Here is a 15394-nt window from a genome sequence, read left to right as displayed (position 1 = left end):
GGAGTCGTTGAAATCAAGGACATAAAAAATCGTCTACTTTTGCTAGTCTCAAGCATTCTCTCAAAAAATTTAATGGTAGAGTTAAAAGCAGAATTCTTGAGAATGCCAGGAAATGGAGATGTGGTGGACTATATGGTATATGTGGAGACAAACCTTCTTTGACTCTTATCAGATTCTTTTGTCAGTGGATTCTCTGACTAGATACTTAAAGGGGACCAGACAAATTCTGCTGTCTGTAATGTGAGGACATTCAATAGTCATTGAAGCCTGATGTCAGAATATTTGGGAGTTTTAATTTCACATTTTAGCACTGACAATGTATTTCTTAAGCCCTTATTGTGAATATATATTGTCATGTATTACATCTGATAATATTTTCCAGTTTGAAAACTCGACCTTACAAAACAGTTTTATATTTTAATGGAAGAGACTTGAAACGTAAGTGAAATAATATTTACTTATAGATGTCTCTGGGTGGGTTTGGCATTGGAATAGGTTCCAAACATTCATGCAACAAGCATTGTTTAATTCCAGAAAAAAATTATATCATAACAATATCTTAGGCAAATTGCTGTCTATTTTTACTAATTGCTTACTAAGATTATAAGACTGAAAAAGTAGTTCCTTTTGGTTTGGGCCTGCTATTCTTCTATTGCTGCTATTGCTGTGACTTTTAACATGTTATGTATTTATCCACTGTTAAAGTATGATGCTAATCTTCTTATCATAGCCATATATATGTGAATGGAAAACCTGCATTTTTGTTCTTCTCTTTTCAGGTTGGGAGATTATTCGTAAATACTTTGTAATCATTTGAATATGGTGTATTTTTTGTTGCACTTATATTATTGCTGTTGGAAGTCAGGTTTTTGTGGTGTGGGTGAAAGAAGGTGTAATTTATCTCTGCGAAGAGCTAGCATTATATTGGGATCATTGCTTGCATTGGTTATTTGTACTTCTGCAAATTTTTTTTTCACATCTGATACAGATTGTTCATAGTCTGCGGTTGTTTTAAAATATGTTGCTTGTTACAAGAGACACCAAAAAATTAGGTGTCTACAGGAGGAATTGGTGCTCTGTTCTTAAAGGAACTTCTAAGTCTTCCTAAATGAAAAATCAAACAGTATCTAATACTGGCAATTTTCCTCTGTCTGCTGCTAGAACTTATTGGCCAACTAGGTCAGACATTATTAAAGTTCAAGTGGCCCACTGGGAAAAGTAATGGCCTTACGCTACTATGAATTTTAAATGCTGCCATTTCTATGTATTGCACCATCATCTGTTCTCGCACATCGCTAAATTGTATAGAAGTTGTGGGACCAACCAGTGTCAAGGTCATGGAAGTGATGACTCTTCTCAAGTAGCCTTTGCTGAGCTTTGTCATACTGTTATACTCATAACCCTGGCTATAGGCAGCAAAGCTGTATGCACGTGCCTGTATTTAACCTTTTTATTATCACTAAATAGTGCAAGCCTGCAATGCAGGATATCTTTCTCCTCAGAATCTTTACTTTGGGTTTTATTTTTGGTCCAGCCAAAGATATGAAATTGACTTTGAGGCAAAGGCAATTTTTAGGGATCTGTATTTAAGTCTTTTGAGTTGTGCTGTTGTGCAGGTTACTGAACTGGATATCGGAGAATTTTTTAATTTATTAATGCTATTGTTCTTCAGATGAATTTCATCTTGATTTTAAATGTAATCCTACTGAGTCTGAAATGAGAGTATCATCACCTACTCCTTGTTATATATATTTATGTGTATATATATATACACACACAGCATAACAATAACAATATCCACTTTTTGAGAATTTTCATTCAGAAAAGTGACCACAATCATACTAAACTATAAGAAAGATTATAGTGCAGGAGGGTACAATGAAGAAGGATTAAAGCTGTAACTATTCTAGAGGTCAGTGTGCCGTCTTTGTTCTATGTTCTTCAGTGCTTGGATGCATATAAGCCTAACAGTTCCCAAGCTTTGGGTAGGCCTTTGGTATTCCTGAGCCTTCCTGGATTCTCTTGTGGAATCATTCAGACTGCTAAGAAGCATTTTTGTTGTCTGGACAATCCTGACACATGGAAGAAATTCTGAGAATCCACTAGTTGTCACCTCCTCTCAGGTAGGAAGTTGACCATCAGACTGGCATTGGACCAATTACAGTAGTAGCTGTGGTGCTTGCTGCGCACATCCTGCAGTTCTGGGAAGCCACTTAGGCTGTATGCATAAAACAGTGCTGCTAGATCTATTTGAAATCCATTACTGACAGAATTTTTACAAATGAGAGTGGACTGGTTAGCATGTGATAAGCAGTATAAACATTGCTTCCTTTAGGAGTCCCTGTTCCAAATCATTTGCAGTACGGAAGACAAGAATTTGGCTGTTTGGATTTCTTTCATGTCTTTAATAATGTAACAGGAAAAATACGTTTTAGACACATGATCTGAAACTTCAGGATAGATGGGAGGAGAATTCTCCTTTCACCACTAGTCTTTTAAATTTGTTGGATTTATATCTTTCTTTCCTCACTTAGATTTCTTTTCCTCACTTAGATCTGGCATGGCAGCACCATATAGGTCTAGCCTTATTACTTTTATTTTAATGCTGAATATTGTATTAGTAAAAGTGTTTTTAAACTTACTATACATGGAAAGGGGAAGTTTTTTTCCAGTTAAAAAAAGAGAGACTCTTGCTATCTACTTCAGAACACATCATGAAAGATATGAGTAGTGTGCATATTCACTAGAGACCGTGGAGGGAAAGAATTAATTTTCCCCCCTACCTGAATTCCTGCTATAGCTAAGTGGCAGTGTAGGTTCTTCAGAGAGGTTTGACACTGCAGCTTTGGGATTTCACGTGACAGCTTCTGAATTTTGGAAACACAGCTCCTGCCCCTACACTCAGTTTTTTAACCAATATATTTATCATTTTAAGAAGGTGGAATATTTCATTTTGTGAAAAGGAAACAATGAAGCTGTTCTGTTTATATATAACATATTTGTGTTATGGACTATGCTTTCCCCCTGCTTGTGTGAATACTTATGGATTAAATACTGCAGTTCATATTTACTCTTGATTTTTTTTTTTCTTTTATTTTTACAAATTGCTCTACTCTTCCTTTATTCCATGGTAAAATACGTTAAATGTAGAACTAATTTTTTATTCTTTCTACTTTAGGCAGAAAGTGTAGAGTTAAAAATGAGGGAAAGGAAACTCATTCTAAAACATGAAACAAGTGGAAATTTGGTTTGCACCTACAACTCTGTTTTCACTAATCTCAGAAAATAAGGTAAAAAACCTGCAAGTTTTATCTTATCTGTAAAGAATTCATTATTTGCAAAGGCTGGTAATATATTTGCATAACATTTGTTATGCTTGGATTCTCTCCTGGTGAGGCTGAAGCAAGTAAAAAATATTAAGCTGTACAGCACTTAAAATCTTGGTTGCATCTGCAATTCCGTTTTGTTGAGGCGATGATCTGGTACAATTAAATTGCTTTCATCATTACAAGCTGCTTCTTAGCCAAAGTTTTGTATCTCTAGCTACAAAGCACTAAACTGCTTATATGAAATAGTAACTTATCTATTACTACTTTATATATGAATACTCCTTCCAAACCAGAACATTTCTGAAACACTCTCCAGGGATTATAGCATTCCTCATCTACCAAATTCTGAGATTCATTAGAATCAAATGGTCTAAATTTTATTTGTACATAGTAATTGACCAAAGGCATACTCTATTCCCAGTGCCAAACTTACCATTTTCTTTCTAGCTTGACTGAAATCTAAGTTCTTAGAGATAATTTCTCTTATCCCTTTTTCTGGACTGACTTGGACATCCCATTCTAAATGTTTGATTTGTGTATGAGGAGTAACTTTCATAACTGTAATAGTTGGGTTTTTTTTGTGGCAAGGAAATTTTTATACCTTTATATCACTTGGAACCTAGAAATTACACTTCATTTTACAAAAAAAAGTAATTTTATCTTTAAAAAATGGGCATTTTTAGCCAACTTTAGATTTCACAGTTTTCTGCTCAAATCCACTTATGAATTGACAAGAGCACAAAATACATCAGGCATTCAGATGGAAGTATGCCACTGACATCAACACAGAGTAACAAAAGGTAAATTGGTGTCACTGTGGATGCCAGTATACAAGAAAAAGAGGACATCTAAAGGGCGAGACTGGATGCTTTGAACAGAGCTGTGGGAGTTAGATTCATCACTATCTGTAATTCCAGAAGAAAATGTTTCCATGAAAGTTGTCACTACAGAACTTAAGAGAAAAGTTTGTTTATTTCTCTGGACAATATACTTAGTTACAAGAGGGGTAGCAAGTTAATTTATTAAATGTTTAAATGAGGTAGTACTCAGAAGTATGACTTCTGGGTTTTTTGTTTGTTTGAGAAAATTAGCAATTATGTACCTTGGCTCTACAGTTGTTTCTCTACAAAAGTGTCTGCTTGTCACAAACATCTATATTCCTAGTCTTCAAGTAAGCCATGAGGCTTACTATATAGTTTTTTTCCATGAAAGGCAATAACGCAGTACTCAAATGTTATTTGAATAAAAAACACTTTCAGTCTTACGTTTGTTTTCCTGGATAACTCAGCGATAAATGCAATTGTCTGCTCATTTTTTGCTTTGAAATCTTGTACAGAAGTATCAGAGGATGGATGGAGCCCTGGGAATTTAGCTGTTCCTGTAGAACTAATGGTAACTTCTATGGTAGTATTCTTGCTGTCAGTATCAGCAGTTGTGATCATGATGTTTTGTTATTCAAATGCATGTTCATGACTTCACTTTCCTCTCGAAGTACATAGTACTGGCTTTTTCAGTGCTTTTTGAAACCATGATGTTTCAGTTTTCACTCAGTGGGATCTTGCAATAGATGCTCCATCTGTGTTTTGAGGAGCTACTTCATTTGCCAGGAAGTTGTCGCAATGAAATTGTGGCAAGGAAACACTGAGTGGCAGATGAGCGGTTTTAGTGTTTAAGACCGGAACTATGTTAACCAAAAGAAACATAGAAGCAGCCCTGTGAAGGTATAAATCCCCTTCTCCTGGAGAAGGGGAAAGATCATCCAGCAGTAAGGCTTGAAATTCTTTGAATGGTGTTATTGAAATAATTCCCTTTGCCTCAGCAGTAAAGTTTCTATACTGCAATCCAGTATATATACAATTTGCAGTGTTATTGGAATGATTTTTTTTCAGTATTCATGCTAAGTCCTAAATTATCTGAACAGCTGGAAGCATAGGAGAGGAGTGTTGAACTAAATTGAAGTAGAAGGTCAAAATCCAAGGACACCAAGGGAACAAATAAAATGGACAAGAATAAGAGAAACATTTAGTTTTGGAAAGACCTTGAAGGCCATCAAGTCCAACCATTAACCTGGCATTTCCAAGACCGCCATTAAAGGTGGAGTGTAAAGGGAAGGAGGGATAATGGTCTTAGGTTTTTTTGATATGTCAGTGTCAGCGTATAATAGGATAATGGTAGTATAAGTACAGTTATCATACCAGGAATGACCTAAAACCACAAAAATTGCTACGTCAGTGGAGGAGAACTCAAACCAGAAATCTAGGCAAATGCTGTCCTGATCTGTTTTGGGCTTTTTCCCACATCTATCTCTAAATTCAGTTCTACCATTATGACCATGTAAATCTACAAGGTAATAATAGTTATGTGGTGAGCCATTAGGGGGCCATATGTATCCAACTTATTTATAGCCTGCAGGTTTGATTTTTTTTTTTTAAATCAACTTGAGATATCTTAGCTTTCTGTATGTGTATAGCCTGTGTAAGTACATAACCTTAATTTCTTTCCTTTGTTCACCTTCTAGTGATTACATGTGCAAGTTGCAGGTTGTCATAATTGGATTGTGCCCCTTTTGGAAAGGCTTTGTGGTATGTAACTCCTGGCCTCTGTGTCACATGTATATTTAAATAAATATTTAAATAAATATTTATTATTTAAATACTGTTTATTTAAACAGAAGCTTTAATAAAATTTTGAATTCTTTACTGTATTGTACTTACTTTCTCTGTAATCCATTAATTTAATAAATCTATATTTTAGTCAGTTTCTGTTGTTCTCATTTTTCTACAGTTTTAACATTGTCTCTGTGAGTACTCAGGGTGAACAGTCCCACGTGTAAAATACCAAAGATCAAGGCTCAGCTTACTGCTGTCACGCAGATGTTGCACTGGGCAGACAAGCCCAAAATACAGAGTTATGGCAAAAAGCCTGGAAGCACAGCTATGGATAAGACATACTTGTATGTTCTTTATACAGCACCACATTAATCTGGTCACTTTATTCCTGATTCTTCAGCTGCTTGGTTTGGAGATAACTTTATACTATGCTGCATATACATACTGTCTGTTTAACTCTGATCCAACCATTTAGTTGTTTTGTGCCTTAGTGTTCCCTCTTGAAAGTGGGAGTAGGACTTCCCTATCTTAAATTAGTATTTCTGAAGTGTGACTGTTGGAAGGAGAAAGGTCACTTATGTATGGAGAGAACATGTACTTTTAATGTAATTATGATATGATACAGGTGTTAAATTCACATACAAGAAGTCTGACAGAAGAGTGACACTTTAGACATTGTAGAATCTTTGAACTACCTATGCTGTGCCATAGTAGGTAAGTTCATGAAAGGAAAAAAAGTTAATTATTCATAACGCTTTGCTGTACCATAAAACTCGATTTATTGAGACTATAATTTGTTCAAGTTGCATGTAGTAGAAAAATATATCAGGAGTAATTAGTAGTGTTCAGGATGTGATGAGGTAGATATATCCACAGAGGACAATTGAAAACAGTAGCAGTGTGGTATTGATTGCCTTTCAGAGGAAAAAAAATCTTGTCTCATTTCTAAATGTTAACAATTCAGAGAGAAAAATTCCCACTTGGGAAGAATGCTTTCCAGGTTGCTTCATTGCCAGGTGTTTGACATTGAGTGGAGCCTTAGATGAATGAAGCTTATGGCAGCTTTTGGAAATGACCGACTCCGGGGAATCTTGGCTTCCTGCTGTGAAAGTTTCCATTTTCAAAGCACATCAGTTTCAGTGGGAATGTTCCTCTGGTCCCATATGCTACTTCTGACAGAGGGGAAGTTTTTAACCTGAATATGAGACAGCTACTGAAGAAGTTCCCTTGCTGCTAACAAAATGAATTTCAATATGTTGCCAATGAATAAGCGGCATGTTCCCAACTGCTGAAGGAATTTAACTCCATCAATTATTAATGACAATTTTGCTTTAATTTCCTTTTTTACCCTGTTACCTTTTAGCTCCACTACTTGCTTCTGGTAGGACTTTTGGGTTCTGAAGTTGAATCACCCAAACGATATGCTAGTTTGATTTGAAATTCTTACTGTACTTTCCTCCCCTCCCTCATACGCTCTCTCCTTGACCTAGCAGCAGGAAGCCTTTGTCTGAGGTGTTCATCTGGAACAACTTTTCCACACTTGTTTTCATGTTCTGTTAGATTACAGGGCAGCAGGCCTACCTTTGAAGCTCCCTTCTCTTTTGTTTCTTTGCAGTGCACTCCAGTAATTAACTTTGTCCTTCTTTTATTTGTTCCAGTCAATCGCAGTCCACTCTGCTGAGCATCTTCTCCCAGGAGTACCAGGTTAGAAGTTTTCTCCTTTGTGAGGGTTGACAGGTGCCTAATTGAATGATGAATGTCCCTTTATTTCTTTGTAATTGAACTGCCAGCTTTCTGATTGGTTTGGAGGATGTTCCTTTTTCCACATCAAGCACCGCCTGAGTCTCAGTGGATGGCTGCCAAGCCTACCCATCCATCTGTCTAATAACATCTAGCCTTTGCTTATTTGGTGGACCTGTAATAAATTATGCTAAACCATTATTATTCTGACAATAATAATTTCCCTGTGTTGCGTGGTTCCATGTGCTAAATGTTTGCTGACTTGCACTGTCAGTGCTGCTTTCCATTGCTGACAGAGATGATGATAAATGACCATTGCCGGAGTGGCAGAAGGCAAGAGAGGCAGAAAATGGAGTCATTTATCATGAGATGACAGGTGTCAGTCAAGTGGCAAGTCTCTATGGAATTACTTTTTGTAGTTTTTCAAATAAGTTGTTTTTAAGCAATGTTCTTCCTGGTTAAAAATGCCAATTGAATTGTAAAACTAGAGTGCACCAGACTTAGATGGAATTGAATTGAGGGAAAATTAATACAAAGGTTGAAAGAGAGTACAAGTTTTTCTTTGCCCTCAGCAGCCTTCAGTAAACTTATTTAGATTCAATTATTGTGACCTTACTGGCTTTTACATATGGTACATTGCAGTACAATCTGAAGAAGTTCAATTCAATAGGTAGATTGAATGTCATTTCTGTATGGAATCTAAAAACATGGTTCACATCTATCAAAGTGTAGCCAAGGATCACATGTTTGCGTAGTCATGATCTCTGTGTTTTGATCTATGACACATTTGTAAAAGTCCTTGTTTTTTCATTTTTCTAGAAACAAATCAAAAGAACACATGCCAAGCATCATACTGCTGAAGCTATCGAAACTTACTACCAAAGGTATGACCTCCCCACCCCAGTTAATATTCCCATCATAGCTACTGGTTTTTATGGCAGTTGTGAGTTAGTTAGCTGATTAAGCTAATTTTAAACAATAATAAATTAATAATTTGGGAATACAGAATAGTCCAGCTAAAAAATGTTTTTCACTGGAAATACAGAAAATTTTCAGGATTTGGTCATTCTGATTAAGAAAGAGTTTACTTCCTTGGCTCTAAGTCAGGATAAGCAAATATTTTCTCAGTGAATGTGGTGGCATTTATTATGTATTGCCTATAGTTTGTAATTTTTAGGATTTCTGTGTCAAGACTGATTTTGATGACTTCCTTACAGCAAGAGAGCTTGTTCTGTTACAGTTGCTTGTTTAAAACAACATTTGTGTTACATTACAAAAAGTTACATATTCATGTATTGCCAGTTAAAGCACTAATTTTTAGATCTCTCCTGTTTTATCAACAGAAGTGTCAGAAATAGTTTTTAAGGGAGGATGAAAACCTTTATGTCATTTTACAATTGTTTGCATCTTAAGCTAATAAACTGTGCTTGCTATTCCGTATAGTTTTTCTGTTAGTTCTATAGGCTTTACTAAAAATATTCCAGTGACATAATTGGGGCATAGTGATAACAGGTAAAGATATGCAATTAAAATATTACTTTGTAGACTGACATATCTGAAGAGCATGCATGGCAAGTGAATTCATACTTGTGATGTATAATATTCGTGCTTAATACTAATCTGTATGAATCAAGAAAATAAACAAAGAGCCTTCATTTGTAAACAATTAAATGTGCTTCTGCCAGAGTCATGTATTTAAAACTTAACCACAACCTGATTATATCAGACACTGGTTTAGAATATCTAGTGTGAAGTGTACTAGTTTAAGTGTTTGGTTTTGGTTTTTTATTATTTGTATTGTTCTGTAAAATTTGTACTGGATCACATAACACTTTTCTTAGGGTTGATTCTTGTTTAGGAAGAATATTGGCTTAAAATTTTGTTGTGATAATAACGTGCATATACAGTACTACTTTTAATTATTTTTCACTAGCACAGTTTCAGTGAAGTGGCCTGTGGTAATTGTAACTGCTGTGTAAGTAAGCCTTTTCTTTAAGTATGTGTAAATCACTAGTTCCAGCCTGAAACTTCAACCTGAAACATGGGACAAAATTTTGTTTTATGCAAAGCAGGAGTTGTATGGGTGTCAGTAGGGTTGTAGGTATGATTAAGTTTGTCTCACATCAGGTAGGAGGATTTGGTCTCCTGTCTTCTTCTGTAGTCTGAAGTATGATAGCAGTACATAACTAATGCATTATGTATGAAGCTGTGTGATAGTGGTAGGGAAAATCATTCTTTATGCTATTTCTGAGTATGTCATTTTGCAAGTGTATTAACATGGCTGAGTAAAATGCACATGTTTTAAAATCAGAGATGTTCTGGTCAATAGTTAAAAATCTCATTTCAGTCCTATTTTAATAGATTTACTGTGTAGTATGTTTAGGAGGCTAAAGAAGCAGACAACTTGAGTTAGAAGCCACTTTGAAATACTTCAGGCATAAATACGACAAACATGTCTTCTCCTCTGCTCTTCCGTAGCATCCACTTTACTGCTGTAAGCCCCAGCCTGGGTGCTATGCTTCTTAGTATTTCTGCCGACATACAAGCAGATAATTGTGCTGTCATTGCTTTCTTGGGTCAGAAACTACCAGGTTTTGAAGGTAGACATTTCCAGTGGTGCCTGTTAGGAGCAAGTAAAATAGTTAAATAGAGTAGTTTATTCTGCTTGGTTGAGACTTACTAGTCTGAAACTTAGGAAAACACAAAGTACAAGAAGGAACAACAAGTTTTCAGAACAGTATTGCCATCAGCATATGAGACCTGTTAGTCTATAATGGAGTTGCCAGAAGCATTAGAAATATCTGACAGAAATTTACTTCATTGTCACTGTAGTGTTGCTGTTCGATCATCTAGATGCATGTTTGAGAACATTAATCTCAAGTACATTTTCCTGGTTGTGTATTTTGTGTATCATCCCTCATTTTCTTCTGTTGTAAACTTTCAATGTTTAAAGATACATGAGGCATCTTGTTTTGTGGGGCTTTTTTTATGTGGAACTAAAATAGTTTACAGTAAAAAGCTTTTTTTTTTTCATTTCCTTAATTCATTAAGCTTCAGCATAACTTGCAAGCAAAAAGCCTTCTCTCTGATCTTATGTGAAGGGGTTCTATAAAGTTGTGCCACCTATTCCACAGAAAGGTAAAATGATAAAGAATTTTAATGTCTGTAACTAATGAGCAGAAGAGTGTCTTCTGATGGATAGATAATGATAGAGCTGGAAAGGCTGTGGCCTTCTAATGATGTCAGTAATGATGTGCTAGGCGAATACAGATAGGATAAACGAGCAGGTTGAAATGTTGGTAACTATTGTTCTTTTCCACGTGGCTGCAAAGCACATAGTGGCTTCCAATGTCATAGCTCCTTCCCATCAGCTTCTGAACACAGGTTTCAGGCTTTATCAAAGTGTAAATATCAAGCAGTGCAAGTGACAGAAGTGAGAAACGAGACATTGTGTGAAACGATGGTCAGAAACATCATTCTGTAATACCCTCAACCAGAAACATGAAGCCTTTGCCACTGATAGGATAATGGCTTTCTATCAGCCTTTATTGAATCCTAAATATGCCTTGTTTTCTCTTTAGAATATTAATTGTTAGGCTGATTTCACTAAAGTAAGCCTTTAGTATTTAAAGTACTGCCCAGTTGATAAAATCTGCAATAAATTTGAGAATTTATGTTTTTGTGCATAGTAGTGAATTGAGTAAGATACGCAGTGCACCTTCATAGCTGAAGGTCATGTGGAACCAAAAATCTTTACTGGGAATAATAGAGGTTTATTCATCTGTGCTGTATCTTTAAGAAGTACAGTTATAATTTATTTGTGTGTCATTAAGCCACACTTTTTAAATTTCTTGATATATTGGGTTTTTTACCAGTGACTTCATTGAGATGGATATATTTTGCAGGTGAATAGAACAGGAGACAGCCCTGGAGAATTAGTGATTGCTTAAAATACTTCTTAAAAGATTTTCCATTAAATACTTTGTAATGGGGTATTTTCCCCTAAATGAAAAAGATTCACAAGGGATGCTGACATGTATAAACTGGCCTTTTCTTGCCACTGCAAAATTACCTGCCTTTGTCTTGTCTAGGTACCTGAATGGGGTGATGAAAAATGCAGTTGCCCCAGTATTACTGGACCTGGCCAATGAGGTAATCATCTTTCTTTTTTCTTTAATCTTCTAGTGTAAAACCTGAGGGGCATATCTATAGTGACTTCAGCGAGAAATGTAATTAACCTAAAAAAAATGGTTTCAAGGCACATTAGACATTTAAAATGGTTCCCCAGTCTGTTAGTACTTAAAATAATTAGACAAAAAGCCACATTTATTAATAAATCAGTTCATGTAATTAGTCTTTTAACTTCAAGGCGAATGTGTAGGATACCCTGAATTTGTATTTTGCTGAAAATTCCAGACAGACTGCAGGTTTATATGTTATCATATGTTTATCATATGTTTAATGCATAAACTTACTGAAAATTCTCACATTGATTAAATGGAGTTGTATCAGTTTGATTCCTTGCTTTTAATAACAAAACCCTTCTAAGTTATTACTATTTTTTAGTAATAGGAAGGCTTAAAACAGATAGTTTTCCTGCCTCCGTTTATTTCTGTTCATATGGATTAGAGGATGGCTAATAAAAATCGCTTAAGATAAAGCACTTAAGCAGAAAAAATTCCTTACTGTATGAAAAGTTGTGTACAGATGCCATTAAAGTCTTGACAAATTTATTGATGCTGTTTATTAACTAGAATATGAATTTGCCTTGTTACACAAGGTGTTATTTATTAAAAACAGCTATCTTAGCACTAGCTTAAAGAAGAGGTAAAAAGTTTGAATGAGTGGCAAGCAATTTCACAGAAAAAAAAAATTGATGAAATACCTGGTTTTTAAACTCTAAAATATTTATTTATTGTAATAGTAACAGTACAATAGCTGATACTCCCTGGAACTGCTTATGCAATCCTCAAAGGGATAGAATGAAATGTATGCTGTTTTGTGTTGCATTTTAATAGAAAATATAAGAAGGAGGCAGAAAATGAGTGTTTGCATTAAAAATGATATGGCACTGTGAACATTAAGTGTAGCAATAGCAGCAAGTTCTACGTGTTACATTAGTAAAAAAGAATGTTTATTTTCTCTCATGTACATTGGTGCAGCCAGCAAATGAGTGATTACCTATCAATTACTGGAAGGTGTTAATGGTCTGTGAAGTGTCTGTGTAACCTGACTGTACAGTTAGCATAGAATAAAGGATTTATTTCATATTAGTAGTAATGTGTAGCTTCTTACCATCTCTGGAAAAGACAAGTCTTGATGTACTGAGAATAGAACATACTTTACATAAATAAGTACAATCTTATTAAGAATTTAGGTAAACATCCCAATGGATGATATATTGTACCCATATTATACGGGAACTGTCATAAAAATATTTCAAGCACAGGGTAATATATATGTTACTGGTTCTTTGTATATTTTTCCCATTGATTTAGAGATGATGCATATAATTTCTGACTCCAGTGAGCATATCTTTGTTTATATTTCACTAATGCATTTTTGCAATTCAGATCAAAGATATCTGTAGTTCAGAAATAAATAAAAATTAAATCTAAGAGAAATGGGGGATACATAAAGAACTTACCTGCTTCTGGTTTTGTAGTAGCAGGTATATCAGAAAGGCAATGCATTTTGTGACTGCCACCTAATGCATTAGGGAAACGTGGCAATAACCAGCACCAGATTACTGCTTCCAAACAATCAAGCTGCCATTTTTATATGATAGTTAATATTTAAATGACATACTCTTGCATCTGCTGACAATTGATGTAATGGTAATACTTTATGAGTCAATATATATTTAATCAGTGGAAACTGTAAAAATTGATGAGAAATATATAACATAGCTGTATTACAGTGTGTAGCAGCTCTGTTAAATAGGAAAAGCTCCATATTGTTATCTTTTGGGGATATTTTTTGAGGGTTTATAAAACCACTTATAATTCTTTTTTTTTTAAGTGAAATTATTTGCCAGCTGTTCATATTGTATGTATAGTACAAAAAGGCTAAAATAAATCACATTTTTGTTAGAAACAATAAAATTAGTCAATGTTCTCTTCATACAAATATTTTCAAGTGAGATTTGAAGCACTATGAATTTTACTTACATGCTAAATTCTGACATGAAGCATGATGGCCCTATTTCAAAGAAAGATGGACACATGATTAATATGAAAATTAGGGCGATGCAAGTACCTGAACTAATAAGGTAGTCCTTATTCAGGCTGGACTACCTTCAGTAATTTCACCATTTTTCATGTGTCAGCTCTGATGTGGGTTACTGGAAATAAGCAGCTCCATGGAAAGCATTTCTCTCTAGGTGGGGAATTTAAGGCCATCCAAGTATATACATATTTGGAAAAATATGTATGCATGAATGGAGTAATGTTTTTTTGTGTAGTTACTAAATCAGGATAAAGTTTTTGCACTAATAGTGAACTTGAAAAGATGTCAAGAAAAATTCACTATGACAATGTGTGACAAAGGTTTACTCATAGTTAAAATTCTGATTCACTAAAGCAGTATTTTAATGGTATCTAAAAAGCTATTGTAATTTCAGGAGCAACTAGTTGTAGTTGGAGCAACTAGGTTATGCATTTTTCATACATATAAAAGAAGTCGAAATGAAGGAATACCTTTGTTAAAAATCAGAATATAAACTCTGAAGTAATTTTGATTGGGCCCAACACATCTACTACTTAGTATCACATATTGATACTAAGTATATGTGGTATCACTTGATGGGTACCGCATGAACGAGGATTCATAGCAAAGGATCACCACTTCTTTTCCTTGATGGATAACCTTAGAAAAGGGATTTCACTGTCATCTTGTACAAAGGATGGTTCAGATGCAAAATGTTCAAACATAATAACCTGGATTTTATGTTGTCTATTTGGTTTTTCACTGGTACAGTGGATTACTACTTCACATTTGGTGCAAAGAGTTGAGTTTCCTAATGGAAAATACATCCTGTTTCCTCTATTTCGCTCTTTAGTTTTAATCTACAAATAGATTACAGTTCTGGCAAGTGTGCATCTAAATGCATTTACCTCCTGAAATTCTGTTTTTGTTTCTGTTGGTCTAAGGTGGACTTTGCCCCATCATTGATGGCTCGTATTGTGTTGGAAAGATTTCTACAAGAAAAAGAGCAAGCCATCCGTAAGTATCTTAGCTGTTAGATTTTTTTTCTTTTGTATTTTTTTATTTTTAAAGTACTTTTTGTTTCCACTTTTCTTCTGACCATGATAGAAAAATAATTACCACAACATTGGAAGTGAGATAACAAGGGTAACATTTTAAGCTTGATAACTTCAACAGTTAATGACAGTTAAATTTACTGTATGTAAGAAGAACAGCCACAATTTAATATTATTTAAATGAATCCTTTTCCTCTTAGATTTCCAGAATATCTGTTCTTCCAGTAAAATAAAAGGCATGAAGCTCATACCACATTTATATCTTTAAAATTCTGTATTTTAGAAGTCAGTAATTACTGACAGTAATTCTTAAAATAAACCTAAGCCACTTTTAATTTTACAACGTTGCAGAAATGTTGTTAATATATACAGAAGTGCATTTAACTGATCTCAGTACAAGAAAATAAAAAAATGGAATGAAAGGGAAGAAAAGAATAGAGCTACAGGAGGAGGT

At 34.8% G+C, this 15394-nt stretch overlaps 1 protein-coding gene across 4 annotated transcripts in view; it reads left to right on the top strand.

The window, feature by feature from the left end:
* The window catches only part of CDIN1 (CDAN1 interacting nuclease 1), a 144335-nt gene that overhangs the window by 18490 nt on the left and 110451 nt on the right, over positions 1-15394 (top strand). For all 4 annotated transcript variants that reach the window (XM_088058288.1, XM_005520329.3, XM_014249719.2 and 1 more), the window contains exons 2-5: positions 7597-7642; positions 8498-8562; positions 11770-11830; positions 14830-14902. In XM_088058288.1, coding sequence (XP_087914414.1) covers positions 7597-7642; positions 8498-8562; positions 11770-11830; positions 14830-14902 — 245 coding nt within the window. The remainder of the gene's footprint in view (positions 1-7596; positions 7643-8497; positions 8563-11769; positions 11831-14829; positions 14903-15394) is intronic.

Source organism: Pseudopodoces humilis, chromosome 7 (assembly GCF_049639895.1).
Source record: "Pseudopodoces humilis isolate 2021_Gansu_Grassland_sample_001 chromosome 7, ASM4963989v1, whole genome shotgun sequence".
Classification (NCBI taxonomy): domain Eukaryota; kingdom Metazoa; phylum Chordata; class Aves; order Passeriformes; family Paridae; genus Pseudopodoces; species Pseudopodoces humilis.
The sequence above is the reverse complement of the archived record's forward strand: the minus strand, read 5'-3'. Positions and strand labels throughout refer to the sequence as shown.